This window comes from Oxyura jamaicensis, chromosome 1 (assembly GCF_011077185.1).
Source record: "Oxyura jamaicensis isolate SHBP4307 breed ruddy duck chromosome 1, BPBGC_Ojam_1.0, whole genome shotgun sequence".
Taxonomy (NCBI): Eukaryota; Metazoa; Chordata; class Aves; order Anseriformes; family Anatidae; genus Oxyura; species Oxyura jamaicensis.
In genome coordinates this window covers 37,304,093-37,328,347 of record NC_048893.1, presented here as the reverse complement: position 1 = coordinate 37,328,347, position 24,255 = coordinate 37,304,093, and the positions used below count along the sequence as shown (strand labels likewise).

General features: G+C 38.5%; 1 protein-coding gene across 1 annotated transcript in view; it reads right to left on the bottom strand.

Moving 5' to 3' along the window:
- Positions 1–2,372: 2,372 nt before the first annotated feature.
- The window catches only part of FRS2 (fibroblast growth factor receptor substrate 2), a 39,632-nt gene continuing 17,749 nt past the window's right edge, over positions 2,373–24,255 (bottom strand). Inside the window, exons 2-7 of the mRNA XM_035336797.1 lie at positions 17,932–18,038; positions 15,368–15,459; positions 13,378–13,564; positions 10,014–10,172; positions 8,938–9,101; positions 2,373–6,604 (exon numbers count right to left, since the gene is read on the bottom strand). Of these exons, the coding sequence (XP_035192688.1) occupies positions 5,654–6,604; positions 8,938–9,101; positions 10,014–10,172; positions 13,378–13,564; positions 15,368–15,433 (1,527 nt within the window). The 5' untranslated portion in view covers positions 15,434–15,459; positions 17,932–18,038 and the 3' untranslated portion in view covers positions 2,373–5,653. The remainder of the gene's footprint in view (positions 6,605–8,937; positions 9,102–10,013; positions 10,173–13,377; positions 13,565–15,367; positions 15,460–17,931; positions 18,039–24,255) is intronic.

The window sequence follows — 24,255 nt, the reverse complement described above, 5'->3', positions numbered from 1 at the left end:
CAGGTGTAATCCTGATCTTTCACACACTTTAGAATCACTTCCTCTTTCATACATAATAGTTAAAGCAATATATATGCAAGTATGACTAAGAAATCAAAATTCACATAGTAATCTGAACTCTGACCACAACAAATAGGATTTTTTTTCAGTACACGTAATTAAATATATTTATATTTTTACAGTATTTTTAGACCATTCCTGAAGAACTTGACCAACCAGGTCCTCAGGTGTAACAGAGCTGTTATGTCAGCAGAACTTGATCTTGTAGGAACACATCCAGGGGCCCTCGAAGCCAATACGAACCACTCATGTGGCTTCAAAGGGTGCTGCATGAGGCCCAAACACTCGCAAGAAGATTCCCTGGTGACATCAAAGCTCCGACCTCAGACTTCCTTTTCTACTGCCAAAGGGAAGGACTGGAGCACAGGACACACCGACTCTGGGGTCTGGGTTGTTGGCAGGTGGTTGGGAATAACCACGTATGGCACAGCCCCAGTGTCAGCGAGCGGCAAGGTGAGCTTCATGGCACCTTCGTGCTAAGGCTTCTCGTGGAGAGCAGAAGAGCTGCTCCTCCACGTTCATCTCTTGACAGTTCAGTCACCATGGGTCTCAGGCATGAGCTGTGGCTGGGACCCCAAGGCATTAAGTAAGTACTTTGCAGACACAGAGGAAGACGGTCCCTGTTCCAAAGGGCTCGAGCCTATTTCTGAATCATATTTTTCCATAATCTCCTTTGTATATACAGATATTTGCTACATAAAATAGAATTACACCAAAGTAATGGATATATCAGAAAACATTGTCACAATATATGTATATTACCACACTAAATAATTACTAAAACTGCAAGATTTTTTTCAAAATGCCCTTTGTGATATATAAAAATATAGAAATGTCCAACACTTGTTTCATCAATTTTAAAGGTAACTTTATATCTCATATTCTATCTGTACACCTACACATTTCCAAACAAAATACTGCGTTAATCTGGAGTAAACACCACATTAGGATAATATCCTCATAAGACACCTGACAGATTTAGCCACATACCTTACAGCATAATATTACAAGATATAATGTACACATGGTCAGAGTTACAGCTGCTAAGATTTTTTTCTTATTCACTTATCTTGTCCAAAAGAGGAAGCAATTTCTAAAGATTGTGAAAGGACATTAGCTCATGACTTCCCATCTTTTCAATATGCAAGAAGGACATCAGCAACCCTGACTCCATCTTAACGCAGTCTTTTGTGGTGGAATTTCTTCTGGATTTTGTTGGTGGTTGTTTTGTTGTGTTGTTTTTTGTTTGTTTGTTTTTGTTTTTTTCCTTTTCATTTCTGGAGTGTTTATGAATTTAAAATAAAGATATTGTAAATGAACTTAGATTTATATTAAGTAAATACTGACAAATATAAATGCCTGAATTACTACCTCAAAGAAAAGATGGGAAAAGATCTTATGATTAAATTCTAAAAACACCTAATTCTATCTGTCAAACTGGGGGACCAAATTTCTTTTGGCTTCTTGGGGGTTACTGGAAAATTTCAGATCTGAGTCCACTATTAGATCCTACTAAACCTGCTTTATCTTATTTGTAGCCACTAAATAAATTATTACAGTGCAAAAAGTTGGATTTTCACCACTGATCCCACCTTACACAAAGAGAATACTGCTTAGAAATAGAGGTCCAAATCAGATACAGCTCATGTTATATGCTCAAAGTAGTAACTGAAGTTAATCAGAACTTGCATTTTAAATTCCCCAACAGTGGAGACAGGCTGCAATATTGTGATTCTGTCTCAGCATGAAGTGGCTATATGTAGAACAGATTCTGAGCCAATACACTGTCATAAATCCAGCAAAAACAACTGCTGGCCTGTCACCTGCAAAAGAGCAGCCCTGTTTTGACATTGTTTTGGACTTTCTATAGCTTAGACCTTTCTGTGGCCCTTTTTAGAATAAAGCCCTCATCAGAGGTTTAAACACACACAAATGTTTAAGTATCTGGGGGCAAAGAAGGGGGGTAGGAATTCAGGAGTTTATGATATATCCTTAAAACATTTCAGATTTCTACAAAAATTTTGTAGACTTTAATAGGAGTAGTGCTTCAAAGCACACCATTACACTTACCACTTACCATATGCAAAACTTACTTACCAGGGGGAAAATGTTATAATTAGAGCTAAAGGTTTCAGAATGATCATTTTTATAGTTTTCTGGAGTCACTGACAAAGACCACAAAATTAAAATCAGACTGCCACTTCATATCAATTTGAGAAAAAATATTCTTGTGACATAACCAATGGATTACATTCTTGCCACCTGTATTTCCAGTACAATATTTATTGCCTACTTTTGGTCACTGCTACATCTTTTTTATCAATTCAATTTCCTTCTTAAAAAGATATAGTCCAATGTATGTCTTTCACAAATCATTGCACTGAAGGAATATCTATAACTAAAGGCTTTTCTTTGTCCAATATTGTAGCAGCCAGTTGCATGCTATGGATGAATGATAGACCTGAAGGTGATGTTGCCATTTTTGCAGGAGCTAGTGTCTGGAAACTTAAAACATCCCAGTTACTAAAGAATTTTGTTTCATGTTTGTTTCCCAGTCTATACACCTGTGGATCCAAAATATAAATATGATCAAATACTGTAGTGAGATTTCAGCTGAAAACTGAACCCTAGATTACAGACGCTAAATCTAAAATCACAACCTTTAAAGAGACTGAACTGAAACAATATTTACCAAGTCTCTAAGGGTAAAGTGCATTGCAACTACATCTACTTCAAGGGGCGTAAAATAAAGAAATAAAAAAGAATGCTAAAGATGAGCAGTGCAGGTAACAGGGACTACCAGTGTGTTTGCAACAAAAAAGCATTATCCCGTCTGTAGAATAAAAGAGGGTTTAAAAAAAAGTCCTAGAAAATATAGTACCAGATTGGTTAATGTAATTAAGGCTACAGAAGGTTTTTGCTTAATTCTGCTTGGTGCATATTTCATTTAGAATATTAAAAAAAAATGCTAAGACTATGCATTCAGAAATCACAGAAGATGAAACCTCAAGATGTTCTGAATTCTGGGGGCCACAGCTAAGAAAAGAGCCGTAATGAAGTATCGTGAAACTTGCAACATAAAAGAAAAAAATTACTCAGACCATCTCTTGTATCTGAGACTATTCAGGATAAATGTATAGGACAGTGCACCAGGACTAAAGGAGGATATGTTTCCTTTAATTTGGGCGAGTCACTTAGGATCTACTGTAAACCTCTGTTTCCCTATTTGTCAATTAAGACTATTATCTCCCTGCCTCACAGGAATGTCTTAAGGTTTCAGTTTACCAGTATTTATGTGAGACACCTGTATTATACGGATGAGGACCAAATATTTCTAGGCAGCTAGCTAGATCAAACACATTTGCCTCAAAACACATGGTGAAGCATTAGGCTGGCTCACGTATTTAAGTGAACTTAAATTCATGTTCTTAAACTAAGAACAAGAATCACATCAGTATCATCAACCGGTAAATATTTTGCAACACCTGGTAATTTCTCTTCAGTACAAGACTGTTCCTTGGCATAAGGCAAAGCAATGGCAAAGATGTGAAGGAGCATTAACACTGCAGACCTGTAAAAATCTCTACCTACACGGTAGCCTTTACCTTCTTGAGTACCAAGTTCTTCCCACAAGTCAACAAGTCTATCCTATCACATGAGTATGCATAGGTTGACAGTGAGATCATTAATGAATTATTATTATTTGTCTCATTTAAGTTCCTCGTGATGGTCTCAACAACTCCCATCTCTTACTTCTGTAAATTCTGTTCTTTGTGCATCTGGTATTTCAGTACCATACAGTCTGTAAAGTTTTTCAGAGTTAGAAGGCTGCCTGATATCCCTTAATGATATGGCAAGAAACACATACTTCAGATGCTACCACTGCTGCCACTACTAAATTGAGAGAAGCACAGAGAAAACGTTAACAAAGGAACAGGGATACACTCCAATTTAAAAACCTGAAAATATATATATATATATTTTTAATAAAACTTAAATTTAAATATTGCATGAAGACCCTTATTTCTTTTCCAGATCTTCAGATGGCTTTTCTTGCATGTTTTTCCTCACACAGTTCAAGGGTTATATTACATCGCACCAGTTCACAAGTGTCAGTTCCTTTGCAATCACAGGCTCACGAGTAATCTCTTCTGCTGCCAGTACCAAGGTGCACCTCCAATACTGCCAGAATTCTAAAATTATTCAGAGTATTAAAAAAAAAAAAGGGAAAAAAGCTCTGCTAAGGGTGCATCTGGCATACTCAAACGACATTCTACCTGGATGTACCTGTAACACTGAGCAGCTATTATTGTAACCAAGTTCACCAACTGCAAAAGAAGTATGTTCATAGATAATACTACCTTCAGATAATTTACTACATCTCTTTCTAAATTAAAGTATACTACCAACTATGGATGCACATTGCTAGAATGTGCAATTTTCTATGAGGAACTATCAAGTCCAGTACCCTGCCTCCCGTGTAATCTGTGTCTGATGCTTTAGAGGAAGACAATGACTGCATAATAAACCTTTCCAGTTGTGCAATAATGCATGCTGCTGGAGAGCTGGGATATTTCCGTCAGGCATTAAAAAGTAGAACACTGGACAAAGACAAACATTTGACCTTCAAGAGTCTTTCTTTGTCAAATGCAGAGAGTAAGACAAACACATACACAACCCTGAACAATAATTAAAGCTATGTACAAAATTTTGACTCTTAAGACGTTACGGAACATAAAAAGAAGCACAAATGCAAAGAAAGGAAGGCACACTGAACTAAGAAATGACAAAAGAGCCTTAATTCATATAGCCAACCTGTGAATTCCTTCAAAAAAAAACTCTAATGAGATTAAAATTCTGTCTGATTTCACAGGGAACTTGATATGCCACTTGGAATTCTCTTCTAGCTGAAGTAGCTTAAGGCTGGGATTAGATGTGCTCATAATGTTGATCAACAAATTTTGATATGACCTCTCAAACATCACACAACTTAAAACTATCGGGAATTAGATGCCTTCTTACCCATGTGGTCTTTGAAGAAAAAAAAATAAAAAAAAAAAGAGAAAAACGACAAAAAAGTGTGGTGCTTATATCCCTTGAGATGAACTAATGTTTCTGGTGTACATCAAACTGAGTGAATTAATGAATTACATACATTTCATTCTGAAGGAGCCACGTCAATGAGGAATGAATGTAGATATGTATCTTAAAAGATTAGGTTTACCTGCTAACAAACACACATATCAAGAGGCTTTAAAAACTGTTATAAATGCCATTAATGACTATAGGCACCAGACCAGAATATTTATAAATTCAAAACTGGCATGTCACTCAGACTCTAATCAATTTAAAGAGGCACTGTGAAAGGTGGTGATGCTGCTATGCAGTAATTACTACTACTGTAGAATGAAATAGTGTTACCTAAATGAATACTTGCTCTACATTAATTCCCTTTAGTTAGACAAGTACATGAAATATGCAGAAAAAGTTCTATTAGTCTATAAAAGGCGTTAGTGTTAAGAAATGCAAAGTACTTGCATCTTCAATTTTATAAACTTCACAAAAGGTGCAAATGATTTAATGCTTCCCAGGCTCACATAGGCAGGTCAGTACTGTTATGTCTAGTTTTCCTAGAAGTACCATCATCTCGGGGCAGTGCTTTTTGCAAGCTTGACATAGCAGCAGTTCGTTCAATGTCTATCACAGCATACAGCTCTGTGCGCCTGGTTGGAGTTTGTGGAAGTGGAGTGGTGGGGGTTTTTGGAGTCTGAGGGTTGTCAGAGTCACTACCACCTTCCAAGTCAACCTGTATATAGTTGAGCTGCCTGTGTTCTAAACTTGGACGCCTAATGTCAAAGTTAAAGACTGTTGGGGTACAGTCCCGACGTCGTGTAAATTCTATTTTATGAGCACTTGCTGGTACTGTTACATTCTCCGTATTGACATAATTATGCATTGGATCTAGGTTATTGTGGTAGCCGTTCAAAGATGGGGTCTTTGGTCCTAAACTGTCATCTTCATCTCTACTCAGCTTGCGGGCTTCCCAAACAGGAGGCAAGGATGGCAAGTTCTCATAGTTCAACAGCGCAGTTCTCCTCTGAGCAGAGTTGTTAATGTTCTGGGTATCTGAGGTACTGGTTGATGTCAAACGACCTCTTCTGACCCCTGAGGCACTAGGGATTGATAACCTATTTATATTTTCATACACCAATTTGTTACCAGATGGTGTTTCTCTACGTTCATCACTGTCATATCCAGTGTCCCATTCAGTGTTGTTTGTGCTGCTGCCGCTAACTTGGTCTCTCCCAAGTTGCTCCAGTTTCTCTCTTTCCATTAACTGCCTTTGAACAGGTGTTGGTCCTAAAACAAACTTGACTCCTTCAGGCTCCAGAAGAACCTGAGCATCTCTGTCATCAGTACAAATCTGATCTTCTTTCACTTTAGTTGTTTCAGTGTTTGAAAGCTTTGATTCCAGTGGCGCATGCACACTTGATCGATTTTTCCTCTCCTCTTGTACCCCAGTAGTGTTGACGTAAGTGTGCACCTGAAAGGAAGAAAAAAGGAAATTCAAATTCTAGTTGAACAATTTTATTTTTGAATTTAATTCCTTCTCAACTCCCCCTTTTCTGATCAAAATACCTGAGAACCAAATATCATAATTGCAGCTGGTTTAGAGCAAAGGTCCTCTTTCTCACATATCACTGAGCTGCGCTCCACTTTCTTTTTTTGGTTTTGTTGCTAGTTTTGTCAATGTTACTTTAAATAAAATTAGAGGTATTCAAGACAGACAAAATAATAACATTTACATCTCAACTTAATGATTATTTTGATTTGATCTGTCATCTCAGTTGTGCTCTAGTTGCAGCTTTCCAGGTTCTATTCAAACTCTGCTCTGGTCAGGGCAACCTTGGTTTCTTAAACCCAGTTCATTAGCTCACTTGGAGAAATCAGCGAAGCAGAGTTCTGCTTTGATCTCCCTTACCATGAAAATGACCCACAGTTCCAGATTTGCTTTGGCTAAATTTGTCTTTGTAACTTCCACGCTGCAAAGGAAATTTATAGCCCATTTAAAAAACAGGACCACGCCTTGTGTGTACCACTCAACCGTTGAGAAGAAAGGTTGGCTCTACTGGAAAAACAGTTCATTCTTTCTCCAAGAACGAACAGCCTTCTAACACCAGAAGCTAAACAGAAAAACATACACTTCCACGTGACCCGTGGCACTCAGGATTAAAAATAAGCAGGTGTTAACACCAGATGCCACTAAGGCAGGCAGGGATACATCACTAGTTTATCCCTCCAGGTTCCCACAGTGGATCAACAAGAGGCTGGAAAGGGAAAGACTGCAGTAAAGAACACTATCTCCACATTTAAACTCAGTCTGCACACCCAAATAGCAGAGCAGTATTTGACAGCAGAACTCATCCAATCTTCACAACTTCAAGCTCTACAAACTGCAGTGTTATTTACAGCTCTGTTGACTCCTGCACTGATTCTTTAAACTGATTTAGTCTGCAGAAACTCCAGCAACAACAGCTGGACTTTTCTGTGGTGGCTTCTCCCAAATGCCTTCCAAAAGATGGTTCACTGATCTCTGCTCTGGTTACCTTCTCTGGTTTTCAACACTGTTTCTTGTCACACATGACAATCTTCTGAAGCCAGATTACATTTTATTTAATTTGACTAACGTTTTCATCAGCAACAGGAAGGATGAGATAGAACAATCCGAAAGTTTTCAGGTCTTCCCAGATTGGTAGGGCTTCCACTGAGAAGGATCTCAGCAGCCTGGATAAATGACCTCACATAAACCTCATGGAGCTCAGCAAGGCAACCTTAAAGCCCAGTGCCAGGCACGGAGTAACACTGACAGTACAAGCCAGGCACCAACTGACTTGAAAACAGCCTTGCAGAGAAGCACCAGGGATCCAAGTTGAAGGTGAGTCAGCAGTGGGCCCTTGCAGCAATGAATACCAAATGCCTATTGGTTTGTGTTAGTAAAAGCACAGCCAGTAGATTAAGGAAGGTAGTAATTATCCTCATTATGCTGGTACCGAATCTGGAGTAATGGGCTCCGAGTACAAGAAAAACATCATCATACTGGAGCAAGTCCAGAGGAGGGCCGTGATTAGAGGGAGTAGAACAAGTGATTTACAAGGTGAAGCTGAGAGAGACAGCTCTTTTCAGTCGCAAGAGTAAGAAGCAATTTAATAGTCACTTTCAACTATTTTTAGACAGTTAGATAGAGCCAGACCCTTTCTGGAGATGTTCACCAAAAGGATAAGGGGCAATAGACACCAGCTGTAACAGGAAAAAAACTGATTACATATTAGGGAAAAATGCTTTCAGAATAAAGGTGGTCAAATGCAGGAACACGGCTCAGAGACACTGTAGGATCGCCTTGCTTATACTATTCAAAGCATGACAAACAAGGCTCTGTGCAGTCTAACTTCACAAGCAGACGTAGAAAATTGTAGAGGTTGCTTTTAGACTAATTTTTCCATGATTTGCCAAATAGAAGACTTACATGTAAATAAGTTTTTGACCAAGATCTCTCATTGTAAAGTCCAACTTAGGTGCTTAAAATTAGCTTCTGAAATTTTTGAAGAGTATAGGGAAATATATTTTTATACAAATAAAGACATCAAAAGTATAAAAATTTCAAGTAGTTACACTTCCTCAGTGATCTGTCCTACCAAGCATCATAAAGAGGCAAAATAAATACTTTTTCTGAGTAGCAGCTCAGGTGTGGTAGAAATACATTATACCTGACTCTGAAAAACACAAAAATGAAAACATAAGGCTACAGAATTAACAGTGAAAAAACCTCAACTAATGTTGAGCCTGAATTGGGGGGTGGGTGGGGGAGAATATACCCACTTGTTCCTCTGCTACAAGTAGAGGATGTGTTGATTCTTCACCAACAGAGGGGAGACGTGCACTTCCGACAGAAGGATGCCTGCTGGAAGGATGTGATGAAGCATCTCCAAAAGATGGGTATCTGGGATAGCCGTTAGGTAAACTTTGTGCATTGAACCCAGGAGCTGATTCAATTAGAAAATAAGCAAAACCATATTAAAATAGAACATTTTCCTGTATATGAGTAATATGTTTTCTACATTTATCTTAAATTTTCACAAGAAGTCAAAATATGTAAAACAGTTTAAATATTCACAAGACAATTTTGCAGGGGGGGTGGGGGGAAAGGGAAAGCAAATTGCTGAGTAGAGCATCCCAGTATTTACTGGGAAACACGTCTGAAGTAACCACTGAAGTCTAGGCATATAACCACAGCTTTCTCAATAAACTCCCTGTCCAGCTCCTTTTGCTAACATTAACAACACACATCCCTTTAAAAAGGGGACGGGGGGGCACAACTTCTTTATTTAAGCTTCTATTTCTCTGAACTCATCAGTAACACGCAATTTCTAGTTTCAGATGTCTTGGTATCTGCCTGGGATTACCTAAAATCTTCCAGCAGTTTTGATAAGACTTCACTCTATCCATCCATCTACCCACAGCAAAAGATTTCAAATCCCCTGTAGATGTGATATTACTGTTACCTTTTTCCTAACAAAAAGGTTGGAGCACTGCCTATTATTAAAATTTCTCAGAAATGCTAAAAGTAAAATATGGTGATGCATAATAACACAACTGAATTAAGTATATGGTTAAACAGTGCTCTTGTGCAAAAACTAAGTTCCCAAAGCTTGCTTCTTAAAGCTGAAGAACTTGTCTACAAACATTTTGCTCCCAGGACTTGAGATTTTGGAAAGCGAATCCTCCGCAAGTACCTCAAAAGAATTCATTGCTGGTAATTAACCTCCTAGCTGAAAATAGCATTTAATTTGCATTAAATCTTTAAGTAATTAAAAAAAAAAAAAAAAAAAGCCAATTTTAAAGCTAAGTACCACATTAAATTCAGGTTTGTCATTTGACAGTATAACCATACTTACTGGTAGGCGTTCGAGGGGTTCTTGGAGCTTCCAACTCAGTTTGATGGTTATTCCTTTCTACTACTGGTTCTTCTACCACATTTATGCTATTATTCTGCATTATCTCTTGCAACATATTAAACAGCTCTTCTGCCCGGGCACATTTAAAGGCAAAGATTCCTATAAATACACAAGAAAAAAATCAAAATCCTTTAACGTAAGAAACATGCCTTACAATATATATAGCTTTCAGGTAATAAAACTGGAATCCACAGAACGAATACCTGTTAAAGAAGCAAAAAAAAGTTAAAACATCTTTATTGTACAAAACACATACAAATACAGTGAGACCCTTTCAAGTGTTTTATCTGATAGAATAATTTTCCCATGCACCAGAAGTTAAATTGGAACAGAAAATTGGTTCAGTTAAAAGCAAAAATAAGTTCTGAGGGCTAAATGAAGAATAAAAAAAAACAACACAAACAGCAAGTTGCATTTTTGTCTAAGTTGATAAAAAGGCTACCTGTTAATTTTTTTAAAAAATACACTAAATGAAATTACTGTGGAGCTACATGGTTAAATTTCTTAAGCCAGATTTCTAGTGAACTACCATAAGAATAGATACCAGCACAACAGGAAAGAAGGATTTAAACATCGCGCAAAAGGTTTTTTTTGCCTTTTTTTATGAAGATTAAAATGAAAAGCTAGTAAGACAAACTGTGTGAAACAGACAGTAACAAACCAGTTGTTTTAGATTAAAGGATAAACACAGAACACAAAGTTAGCAGCAATACCGTGTATTTTGAGTGTGTATTGTGCCACTTTGCTTTTAAACAGCAGGGAGCGCCCCAACTTACCCTCACAAGCAAAGTCGCAGCTTTGGATTATTCTTCCATTGAAAGCATGAAGTTAAAGTTGACATGCTTGTTAAACGTGGGTGCAGGTGCTCATTTTTAAAAATGAGTATTACAGTCTTAAAATTACACTCTTTACTAAAAACTACCTACCTATATTGCTATTTCTGTTAGTGCAATCATGTTAATATGCTGGCAATTACTATCATAACTTTATTTACGGACACGGAACTGAGAAAGGTCAGAATTATCAGAAACACTCCACATGGCAGAAGCTCACAAAACCTAGCCGGGAACACACCAACTGAGAAATGATGCCATGAGGAATGATGATCAACAACTAATATTCGGCTGGTGCAGTGAATAAGCTTCATGCTCGCAACACAGCAGCTGTAGAGCTGCTTCTACCACTTTTACCTAACCAACAATCCAGCTCAAACACAATAGCCTATATTTAATTTTTCCTGTATTTCCAGAAATTCACACTGGATCCTTAAACCTTTATGGAAAATAAAATAAAATAAAATAAAATAAAATAACATAACATAAAATAAAATAAAATAAAATAAAATAAAATAAAATAAAATAAAATAAAATAAAATAAAATAAAGCTCTCCTAGCTGCTTTTGTCCCCTCTCTTCAAAAACAGTGCTTCCAAATTGCTAATTCTTTAAAATATGAGAATATGAGGCAAACTGAATTGGCATTAAAAGTACAAGCAAAAGTAACTTTGTGGAACCTTCATTTTTTTATTAAATACATTTGAAATAAATACAATATGATCTGTGGAGTATATAGCATGGAAACAGAGTAATTCCAGTAATTCCTCTAATTTCTCTATCATGAATTATCTGTTAGTTGTGCTCCCAAAACATATCTTTAAGGATTTCAATACGTCGCACAAACTCAGTGTTTTACCACCAGTGCATTCTGACAATGTATCAATACATAATATTTGAGTTTAAGTGGAAAACAATAAACAAGAATATTGAATAATTCAATCAGTTGTAGGGCAATATTCAGGATATTCTCAAATGAAAAACTTCTTGGTTGTCTCACCAGCTGAAGATGAAGTTTTGCAACTACGCCCACAAATACTAGTGTAAGTCTCAGGAACAATGCTCCATTGCAAAATGGCAGCAGAGAGAACATTTTTTGCCAGATTTCTTTTTTCTCAATATTCACAGTATTTAATATTACATAAAGAAGGCAAGAAACAAAAGAGGGGAGAAAGGGTTGCTGCTCACACAGTCTGCTTAATCTTCTCTATTAAAAAAAAAAAAAAATAGGAGGGGGGCAGAGAAGCCAATTAGAGTCAGTGGAAAATCTTGGCTGTGGAAAAGAACCTTCAAAATTGTGTTTTCAATTGAATTTTATTTGTATTTATTTTACACATTTAAAAGAAACAGTAAATTAAACCTGCAAAAATCAAAGTGTGTTTTTTTCAAAACAAAAGATCATGATTTTCTCCTTAGAAGTATGAAAGTTTAGCTTAATATGCAGTATACTGTAACATTTTATCTTTATTTCTTATTAGGAGCTGAATCAAGAATGCTTTCTTAATTCTTCTTGTGAAATAACTATCTGCCCTTACCTCTGACTTGGACAATGAAGATTGACCAAATTTGTTTATTACCAAGGTCTTTCATGTTCCTGATTTTTTACAGTGAAGTTAAAAAATATGTTGTAATTGCAAGTATTGTTATTTATAAAAACACTAGTAAATGCTAAAAATCTGTAAGAAAATAAAAATGCAACTGAATTTCACAACATATCAATATGTAAGAATTTGAAGTACACAGAGCTGCATCATGATAGGAAGATGCAAAATGAGGCGCAGAGCTCAACCAATACAGTTATTCCGCCACTGGGGACTGCGGCGGTGATTAGAGATCGAAAGGCTTATCTTAGCCAAGGCAAGGGATGATCTGGCAGCTGGAAAGGTAGCTGTCTTTCTGATTAAAGCCACACAGAAAGTAACCAAGCATAGCTGGAGTCTGCACTCGGAATACAAAAATTTGTAAAAATTTTAGAATGATGTCCTTGAAATAAATCAGCTGTATTTGTTTCAGGAAGAGGATTAAACAAGTGTGTTAGTGAAAACCATAAGGAGGTAGGGATATCCAGTTCATTCCAGAGCTCTAGTCTCTTAAGAATGTAAAAATAGCGAAAACTCTGAATTCTGAAAAGATTCCCCCATGGTTCCAGGTTTCACCAGCCTTCCTTGAAAGTCAAGTCAACCTCTGTGACGGAAGAATTTCCCTGTCAAAACCACCTTCTGAGTTGACCAGAACTATCAGCACATACAGCCATGAAACACTCCAGACCAAAATAAATAAGCAACTCAAATCCTCATTTTGCCGTAAAACCATCCAACTTACTTTACTCCAGAAACTGCGTTCACATATAAAACTACATCCTTCATAGCCCTTGTCAAAGGTCAAGCAAGTACACATTAAATAGATTAATAAATAAATCTCCCAACATCAAATTACTTTTGTAACCTCTTTGTATACAAAAATCCTACATACCTTGTCCAGTTTGACACCTTCGACCACTTTCAAAAGAGAAAAGATTTGAGTCATAGCCATAGCGACGGAGACAGAGGTAGTGCCATTTTACAGAGTCCCTTTTACGGGTGTACAAAATTAGTTCCGTATCTGTAAGTTCCATTATGCCAGAACCCAGCTCATTACCATCATCATCCACGTTAATAACCTACAAAAAGGAAGTTCAACAGCATCAGGTAAGTATTCTTTTGAGCACCAGTACTACTACTGTGATCTTAATGTTTCACTAATGCACTCCCATCTGCTCCATCATATGAGTTCTGATCCTTGAGGTAAAAGTTTAAAAAACCTCACCAAACCAGTTCTTTGGCTCCTCCAACCCAGAATTAAAATAATACATATTTAAAAGCAATGAGTGAGACTAAATAACATCATTGCAAAATCCGTGGTGATATTTAAAATAAAAGAGATTTGTGAGTTTAATGATTTTTTTTTAAACTGACTGTACGTACATATTCTAGTACTTCCACATAGATAAGGCATACCTCAGATAATGAAATCTTTCAGAGCACTGTTTCAAAAAAATTATTTGCTTTGTCAAATAACCCCACTTTTGGGAAAAGGAATGAAAAAGGAGAAGGGTCTCTAAGATAAAACTACTTTCACATACCTGTAGGGCCTTGTACTTTGCTGAATCGCCAGACTGTTTTTTTTTTCCTGCCTTTTTAATGTCAACAAATAATTCAAATACCCTATGGTTATCTTGTGTGAAAACATGATGCATATAAAGCTTATTCCTTCTGCTTTTACACCAGTTGGAGGTCTTCTGCATCCCTTAAGGAATCCTGACATGTATGTTCCCCCAGATGCATTTTATCTCACAACACTGCTTTTAGGGGGATTCTTTCTTACTCAATAAAAAGGCTACAAAAAGAGCTTCCCTATGGTATCAATTAATTTTACTCCTTAAAGAGACATTTTCAACTTGAAAACCAGTCATTTAAAAAGAATTAAGAATAGTTTCATCTGCCACTGAAGCCTATGCCAAATGTCTTCATTTTGCAAACTACATTCTTTCATCTCCTCCCCCCTGCTGCTCAATCAGAGACCCACACAAACAATAGAGAGATGCTACAAGGAGAAAAGTAGGAACTAGTTACATAAAAGTTAAGTCAAATGCATGAAAAGCAAGAACACAAAAATATTTTATCCTTCAGCTTTTTGTACTGATAATACTAAATATTTCCAGAATTTCCCATGGTTTTAGAGCTCATTTCAGTGTTGCCCTAAGGCAGTGCATGAATCATTTTTCACTATGGAAGCGTTACATTCCTTTGCCAGCTCACAGAGACAGTTTGGAGCACAGAAGCAAAGCTGAGTTGTGTGACTACGCAAAGGTATGTTTACTCAAAGGCACTGACTTCAGCAGCTTCACGTTAAGCACATGAACAAGTGTTCACAAGCTTATAAATTCCAGGGCTATAAGGGACAGAAGTACGTATATAAATGAAGTTTATTCAAGTAAAGGAAAAAAGTTCTCCAAATTATATAATCAACAGTGATCTTCAACTAAAATCAGTGGTCCTAAAGTCTTCCATTGCTGACCCCACCTCCAGGTTCATAGCCACAGCTCTCCAACAGCTCTTCCATTACGCCTGTAACCCCTCTCACATGGTCCCAAACCTCCCAGAGGTCACGGCATTTAATGGGGCCCCCAGCTGAAACTGGGAAAGACCAAAAACATGGGGCTGCTTCTCCCACCAGAAGATCGGAACTGTCATGACAAAACCCAGCCCGTCTAAAGAATTCCTGTCACTGCTAGTGAGAAAGGAGTCTCAAAGGGAAAAAAAAAAAAAAAAAAAGAGAAACCTGCAGCCAGACACCTGCAGGTCTGTAATGGTTTAACCGTTAGGTAATTCTCTCCCTATTTTCGTTTAAGTATTTTCCATCACAGACCTACCCCGCAAGAAAGCAACAAAATAATTCACAGTATACCACACCAGGTGCTTACCTTAAACTTGTTTCGATGGTTATCTGGGACAGTTTCTTTATCTGGACAGCTACAACAGCTACCCATGACTTCTTTAGAAGACCATGTGATCTCTAAATCAAAAGGGAAAAAAGAAACCACAACCAAACACGGTGATCATTTAGTTGAAGTAAAAATAGAGCATCATCAACAGAACAACACAATACAAATTTCTGCCTGAATTACAATTTTTCATGATGAATTTTGCAGTCAGAAATAATAAAAATAGTATTTAAGAGCTATGTTAGATTTGGCATTGAGAAGTGACCGCGCTAAGCCCTGAAAGTCCTACCAACAATTCAACTCGATGTTACTACCAAGCAGACCCCTTGAACTTGATTGAACCTGTCACCTTAGTTCCCGTAGTAGCATTTGAGGGAAATAAAAAAGAAAGGAAAAGAACAAATGCATTGGTTGCAATTCTTCTCTCTCCTAAACCAAGGTCTTTGTAAGGCACTACCTGGATCCCAGTTCCACCTAAATGAGCACTCTCCAGCTTGCTGCTGAGCACAGCCCTGGCTGACTCCCGTCCCAGCCGAAGGTTGCAGGTTACCAGGCAGAGGCAACACAAAGAGCCCGCAGGACAATCCTGAAAAGCTGCCCTGCTTTGGGCAGCTCCAGCACGTTCAATAGAGGGTGGAGGCACTGGGGGCCTGGAGGCAGCCCTCTGCTCGGCTTCTGTGCTTCCAGTTTAAAACACTTCCCATGTAGCAAAGTACATACAACTAATAAAAGGCAAGGGAAATAAAGCTGCATGTTCAACACACATATTTTAAAACTAACTTTTTAAATTCCTATTATGTTACCTTTGGATTAAATTGTGTTATACAGTCTACTTAATATAAAACAACAAAATACTCAACTAACTCCATGGCTAAATTAAGAAAAAAAATATTTTATATTCTTAGTATTTAAACTGAAAAAAAAATGTTTGTATGGTAAAGCTTTCATAGAGCAGTAAGATAAAATGTTTACAGAACCAAGCCTCACAACTTTCTTCTCCCTCTACCACCCCACTACAGATCAATCTTAAACTCTTAAGCAGGTCAGATAAAGGAAACTTACCCATTTACGTGAGCTGTATTTTGGATAAGAACTAAAATTTCCACTACACAAATGAAAAGAGGATCGAAATCTTGGAAGAGAGCTAGTAAGCAACAGCAGGTGTGACATTTGGAGTCAAGAAGAAGCAAGGCAGAACTTCTTCTGGCAGAACAGGAAAAATCAGATTTCACCTTAGGAAAACTGGGACTCACTTTCTAGCCAGGCATTTGTATTAGTGTGCAACAATTAGCACTTTAGCCTGCTGAAAAATAAGGTGCAAGGCATACAGTGAAGTTCAGCTAACTATTCTTGACCAGACAGGCCACACAAAAGCGATACTGCTACCCTGGAGACTGCATACATCTGTCAGTGGCCACCAAAGCCCTGCAGAGGTGAAATGAAGAACTTAACAGAAAGGCTAACCACATGGCTTAGCTTAATCCAGTAACAAAGAGGCAGACAGCCCAACGTTGTCAAAAATCAATGGATTCTCTGATGTCATTCCTAGCCATAGTGCAAAAAGATGCATTAATTTGTCAGAGTTTTTTTCCCAACCCAACAGGGAACTAGGTTGTTGTCTGCTTCTACTACAACAGAAAGAAGCTATGCTACACACAACTGGTTGGTTGTTCTTGCCCAGTGAAGAGAAGCCTTCAATTTTCTTAATCAGTCCAATCAACCTCTCAATTACAGACTGCTTTCAACAGTCTCCATAAACGTATCTTGTAATTAGACTAACTACTCTTTTCTTTTTTTTTTTTTTTTTTTCTGAAGAATTCTGCCTGTTCTATTAGGAAAGTAGGATACAGAGCATCTTCCAAACTAGTTTTCCTACCCCACTATGCCTCACTACATAGATGTTCAGATGTTGGTCTTACTACCCTGCTGATGATACCCCATTTATTCTGAGATTACACTGCTAAAAAGAGCAATGTGTGAAAACAGCTGCAATGCAGATTAACAATGAATGCAATATTGATTTTCAGCAAAGGTTTTCAAGCTCCGGTCCCTGCAGCACTAAATTGCAAAACAGAAGCACCTACTAGCCTTCAAGCACAGATGCTCACACTTAGTAAAGCCCAGTCTTAGATTTCTTTAAACCTTTTGACAAAGCGGAAAGAGAACTAAATAGCAGCACACTGTGACAGTAACGTGACATCCTTTGCATTCACCATAAAGATAAATCAATAGTAAGCTGAATGGGCAATACAAAAACTAACTGCAAAGTAGTTTGGGAGAAGTATATGGAGTTGCAAATAAAAAAGATGTAGTATATGAAGAAGTGTGAAATACAGCTACCATGTCTCAAGAAAGACAAAGAAAAGGGACATAATCAAAATCAGTCATTAACACTTGTTATTTCATCTCCAATATCTTCTAATATTAATAGTTCAGAATACCAAGAACCATCGTGCTGCTTCAAAGCTGAGATGGGAACTAAGGCAATGAGGAAGAAACAAAACAACCAGGGAAACGACAAAATTAAAATCAAAATCACTCACCTAGATTTGGCCATTAATATTCCCAGCCTCTGTTGCGGCATCAGGGGTTCTGTCATACTTCAAAGTGTCATGCTGTCTTGTCACAGAACTAATCATTTGACCTAGAACTAGAAAAGTACATACATTTTTTGTTGTTGTTGTTCTTGTTTTCAAGATGCCAATTAGGAAACTAACAGAAATACATATGGCATTTTTATTTTGGCATATTACATCAAGTGATGTCTCCACGGTTAGGCTGCCTCTTACGGGGAACCTTAGACCCAGCCTCATCTCTTCGAGCTCCCCGAGCATTTCCATTGCCTATCTGGCAATGATATCTCCTGTTATCCTCAGCACATACCGAAACAAACCACAGCAGGCAAACAGAGGAAGACACAACTTACTCTGCTCAAGTCCCTCTTGCTCATCCTACTGACCACATACAAATGCCACCTATAACACATCACCCTTTCTTTGCGTCCCTCGTGGATCTTGCTCCATGGCATTAACCATAAATTGTTTGCTTTCGCTTTTAATTTATTTTTGTTGCCTGGATTACTCTCATACTAGCTGCTGCCCTCCCACATTTACCACTGAAAGCTTCACTCCTGCTGCCACCAGGCTAGCAGTCGGCAGCCTCCATCCTCTGTTTGGAAAACAGCCAAACAAGCTCTTCGTGTTTTCTTTGACACTGCTTCTTGAACTGGTGAGAAGAGCTAAATTCTCACAAAACCATGTTATTAACCACTTTCTTACCAGCCTTTCAGGGTGTCTGTGCAAACCATTACAACTTTGCCCATCAAGAGGACTGCCACAATTCTGCATCCATCTGCTGTCCTCTGCCCAACAGTTCAATGAAAAGCATTTTCGGAACCTAAAGCGCTTTTCTTTTTTGCACAGCATCGAATGTAATGTAGTCCCAAGCTCGCCCCTGGTCCTGGCATCACAGTAACACTTGCAGAACACTCTTATTATAGAGGGGCTGTGCAGCAGGACAGAAGAAATACAATACTGGAAAATGCAAAATGACACACCTAGCAAAGGAGCTTTACCTCTAACAGGAGATGTCACGGAGTCACGAAAACACTCGACAGCTCAATAAACTAGCTTGATAGCGACCACAGTAAAGCAAATGAAACAGAATTGGTCAGAAAGAACTAAAGAGCAAAAACAAAAATACAACTGCATGGTATGAACCCACAGAGCACCTACATATTCAGCCAGGTATGCAATTGTGACCCACACCCCCTTCCCCCCCCCTTTTTTTTTCTTTTTTAAGAAAAAGGATGTAGTAAAGCCAGAAAATATACAGAAAGTGGCATGGATAATCAAAGACATGGGACTTTCTACACCAGGACTGGCAACTACAACTGCCCAGCCTGGAAAAAAGGACAACACAAGTGGCAGAAAATGAGTACAGGACGATGTGGAGAAGATAACAAAAGCACAACTATTCCAGACGCAAACATCAGGGACCAGCAGATCACGTTAAGGAGCAGGTTCAAAAACCACACAAAAATACATTTTGCATCCCACATGTAGTTAAACTTTGCCATCTACAATAACTTATGGGAATGAGTTCCCAAAATGTATAGGTTCAGAAAGTAACTGGACAGATGCAAGGAAGAAAAATAAATATCTCTGTAATGAGCTTTTAAACTCAAGGTTGTCCCATTGGGCTCAAAAAGTTTCTGATTCTTGGAAGGGCATTAAGGAATGATCATAAAACACTGGTTATTGTTATTCCCTTCCCTATATATTTCCTACTGACTACTGTAAGAAGCAGGATACGAGACTGATTACTTCAGTCTGACACAAAAAAGCTATTCCCAGCTGGCAGAAAAGGATGACAAAGACTGAGCATAAATTTTTCAGTACACTGGTCATGCAACATTAAAAAATAAATAGTTTACTACTTGTATTTAAAGTGCAACTAAGGCATAGATTTCACAAAGGCACAGAAGGACAACCTTTCTGAAGTGCTCTGTGGACGTGGCTATTTGCATATACAATACATGGGCTCTCTCTCCTGTGCCCAAATGGTATTTAGGATCAGGAACTTGCAGCCAGTCACGTACCCTTAATATAACTTATTTGCCCTTTAGCCACAAGCCTTCTTGATCTTAGACAAAACTGTATGCAATCGTATTCAAGATCAATCCCTTTGCAATACACGCAGGCTCTGTTTCTGTGATGGCCCTACCCAATCTGTTTGAGTACACACAGATTTTTCGGTGAGGTCAGATTTTTCTTGACTTAGCACATCAAACCAGCTCAGCAGAGAGACCAGCAAGCACCTGAGCCAGCTGGGGACAGGATGACAACAGGATGACCTCTGCCAGTGTTCAGAAAACCCAGCCCTTTCACTAATACTACGCTTTACTTAGTTTAACAAATTACCTGCTAAAACTTTCACGAAGGGAGAGAAAACGGAGAAAACAAAAAAAAATTTACCCACCATCTCTGGTGGACTGTGTTTATCTGTCAAATCTTACAGGGAGTCACAAGAATAATATAGTAAACAAAGAAAAAAATCACATGCAAATTCACATGCAAATTACACTAATGCAGGTGTCTGCAGTGATATTTACCCGGATGTTTTAGTAGCAGAGTTTTAAAGCCTTCCCATGGTTTGACTACGTAAGGTAGCCTACCCTGCTTTGGTTACACAGGAATTCTGAAATGGTCCAAATGCAGCTCTTAATGGATAAATGAAAGCCCACAGATTTACAGCACCTACCTTCTTTTAAATGTAAAGCAATAACAGCATTCTGCAACAAGTTGCTTTCAATTACAAGCTGGGTTTTACTTCAGAGTTACTTACGCTATTTGGGATTTTCTTAAATCTTCCCAGATTGCAAAATATTTACACAAACTTGCATACATGAGGAGAAGTAGGCATTTTCAGTCACAACCGTAAAAGTTAATCTTCTCAGTTATGTCTACAATGTCAAAACTTGGGAGCTGTAATTTCCCCTTCACGAAGCAGCAGTGGCCATAGGGTGCAGTCATGCAAGGACAGAGAAGGGGCAGGAGAGGATTTGGGGCTTCTTCCCAACACGCCCATGAGTGTACTGCGAGGCAAAAATGCCAGGAAAGACAAAGCAAGACCTGCACTTATTTACACCTCATGAACAGGAGTGAAAATAAGGAACTGCCATAAATCCGGTTAGACTTATTAGTTGGATTGGTAAGGTGAAGCGTGTCTTCTTCTTCATAGACTAAGCAGAGCCTTAGACATTTAGCTATAAAATGCCTTATTTTGGGGGTGAGATGGGGTAGGGATACTACAGCCCCTCAGCAGGCACCAGCAGCACTACTGCAGAGTGATTGCCTCTCAGAAGTCAGAGCAGAGAGAGGCTCCTCTGTAAACACTGTCAACACTTTAAAAAATAATAAAATAAAGAGTAAAATTTAAATTCCACAGTCAAAACCCTGAAAATGCAAACAACATTGGCATTTCTGCCGTCGGCCCTAGGCTGGGAATGGTCTGAGCAATGTATGCATTCCCCTTGTGACCTGAAAGCCCCGTGGATGAGCTGCAACCTCCCTCCTGGTGCTCGGGCTGACTGGTAGTCCAGCTAAAATCAGCTCGGCGTTGCACTGGCACGAGCCAAGTTCTGCACACTCCGGCTGCAGAAGCGAACGCTGTTACCTCTGGGGGGCTATTTTCTGCTTCCAGTTATTCCTAGCACACCTCTTTTGAAAGTCAGGCAAGTAAAAACCCTGAAGCACAGCACACTTGAGAAGAGGCAGGGAGAAGCAAAGTCTGGAAACCCATCTCTTGAGCATGTTCTCTTCCAAGGACAAAGCAGCCTTCCCAAGTCCCGAGCTGCCACGATGCCAGATCCTCTGCGTCTTGCTCTCAGCCCCATCGAGCTCTCCGTCACCCAAATTGGAAGCCTGTGTCTACTTTTTAAATCTTAAAGTGTCAGCATCCATTGTTTTCAAAGACTGTTTCTTGTTTGGTCTATACAATTAAAACTTTTAATTTAGTTTTACTCCCAGCAACTACAACACAGAACACCCCTGTGCTTTTATTTCTTACTCCAATTTAAAATGCTTGCTTAAAAAGGTAGAGTAAAAATAAAATACAGATTATCAAACCCTCTACATTTAACTTCAATTTCAGTGCAAATGTTGTGTGTTATGACAAAAGCAAACCAACAAAAGTACTGCAAGTTTCGGAGGCACATTAAAATTGCAAACTCATTCAGGGACGGATGGATCACCATCAGGGGTATTTCACCTTTTTCACTGATCTCTGTCAAGAATTCTATTTAGCATACTAAGTAGAATAATATTTTTCAATTCCTTAATTATTTTTAAAACATGAAGTAGCTCATGAATTGATGATGCGGGCATGCCTGGCATTTCACATTTGTTTTGTCTTCCATGACAATGCAGGGATGAAACCCTCATAGTTCAAACTCTGCTGATTCCTGAAACATTTCCCCAAATGTGTCCCACAACCATTGTCAAGTGTTAGCCATGGTTTAACTAAACTTAAAAGAAGCTAGCCAACACCACCGCTAAAATCATGGCAATTCAGACAGCTCAAAAATTAAGTCTATTTAAGATTTTTTCCAGCTGCACCAGCATCATGACACTTGAACGTTTCAGAGCCGCAGAACTCCAGGCTTCTCACAGCTGTTTGCTGTCAAGAGCAAACAGAAAGACAATATTCCATTTGGAGTTTCATTACCATACTCTTAAAAATACAATTTATAAGAATGGTTTTCAACACCTGCTTCTTTCTTAACTCTGTAATTAATGCTCGGATCAATCAAGTAAACAAAAAGAAAAAAAAATGTAGGATATTAGTTGTACTGGACAGCCTCAGGATAAACCCTTCAGTTTTTGAAAGGCAAAAGCTCAAGAGGGGGAGGAGAGCAGAGGGAACACGGAACATAAGGGCTGTCTTCTGCACCAAGCCAAGGAAGGTTTCAATTTCATAGCTGACTTCTGTGAAATAAATTCAAGTTATTCTGGGGGGGACAGTTAGAATGACAAACATTTATTATAAAAAATCTCTGATATTTTCAAATTCAGGTGGGTTTTTTCTTTTTTTTTTCTTTTAGCTGCAGCATTTTGTTCACAAGTTTTTCTCTATTTAAAGTTACCTGCCAACTAACCATAATAATGACAAAACAGGAGACGAACCTCCTGCCACCTGAGGTTCTTTTTGGTTTTTAAAAGTTGAAGTTATCTACGATTATCAGGCACATCTTCAGAAAAGAACACGGTAACTTAGGATTCTGCTGAAACCAGTGTTTATGGGAGAAAGTTTAGAAGAGTGGCTAGTGTTTGCTCCTGAAGTTGTTAAGAATCCTGAAAGAACAGACCCAACAAGCTATTTCTAATTCAAATTCTCCTATGCTTTGACTTGTATTTGCCATGTAGAAGAAAGGAATTTTTTTAAACTTAAATGTGACTTTCTGTCCTAGGGTGATCTATGCCAGGCGTTTTTCATCACAAAGCGCTCTCGTTGCGAGAACGACTGGCACCAGACCACACGAGAGAAATGCAGAAGTTCACCTGAAGACCTCCCAAAAGGGTGCCCTTCACAGAAACCGTGACCTTGCTGAGAAAATAACCCGTGTAAAGCAGAACAAGTGGCAGCGAAGAGCCGAAGGTCCTCCTTCCACCTGACGGCGCCCCTCTTTGCTTTCCCCCAGGTAGAAGGAAGCAGCCTGGAACTAAAGCAGCAAGTGGGATGCAACTAAATGGCTTTCATTCCGAAACCCCATCAAGTCTCCACTAAGACAGAAATGAAGCCTGCTGAATTTGCAGCTTAAAGGTAGAATTTTCTTCCCGCAGAGAGCTGGCCCAAGCCCAGAAGGGCTCTTACTGCTGCTGCCTTCGAGTTCGGGAATTGTAAGAACTGATGGCAACAAATTAGTTGTATCTATGCAAAAATATGCACAAATTGCTCAGGATTAAGGAAAGCGCCCCCTTCTCCCTCCCACCAAGCATATTAATATTGTCACCTCTTATACAACTCCTTAAAAATAATGGAACATTGTTCTTCTCAAGCTATTAAGACACCAAACACTTAAAACCACACTGTGCAGAACAGACCCATCACGCTTCTAGAATTTGCCTCTTCTAGACTTTCTAATTTTTATTTTTAAATGTACCTACCTCAACTGGGAGAAAAAAAAAAAAAAAAAAAAAAAAAAAGGAAATTCTGTACTGCAAATAGGAAAGTGCAAATAAAAACCTAGGGAGTATGGAGAAAATATTTTTATGCTTGTTTTTAAATACAACACCAGATTCATCCTCTACTTTAGGTTGCTGGCCTGAAGGCTGTTAAACCAATGCCTCCACCTGAGGCTGACCTCT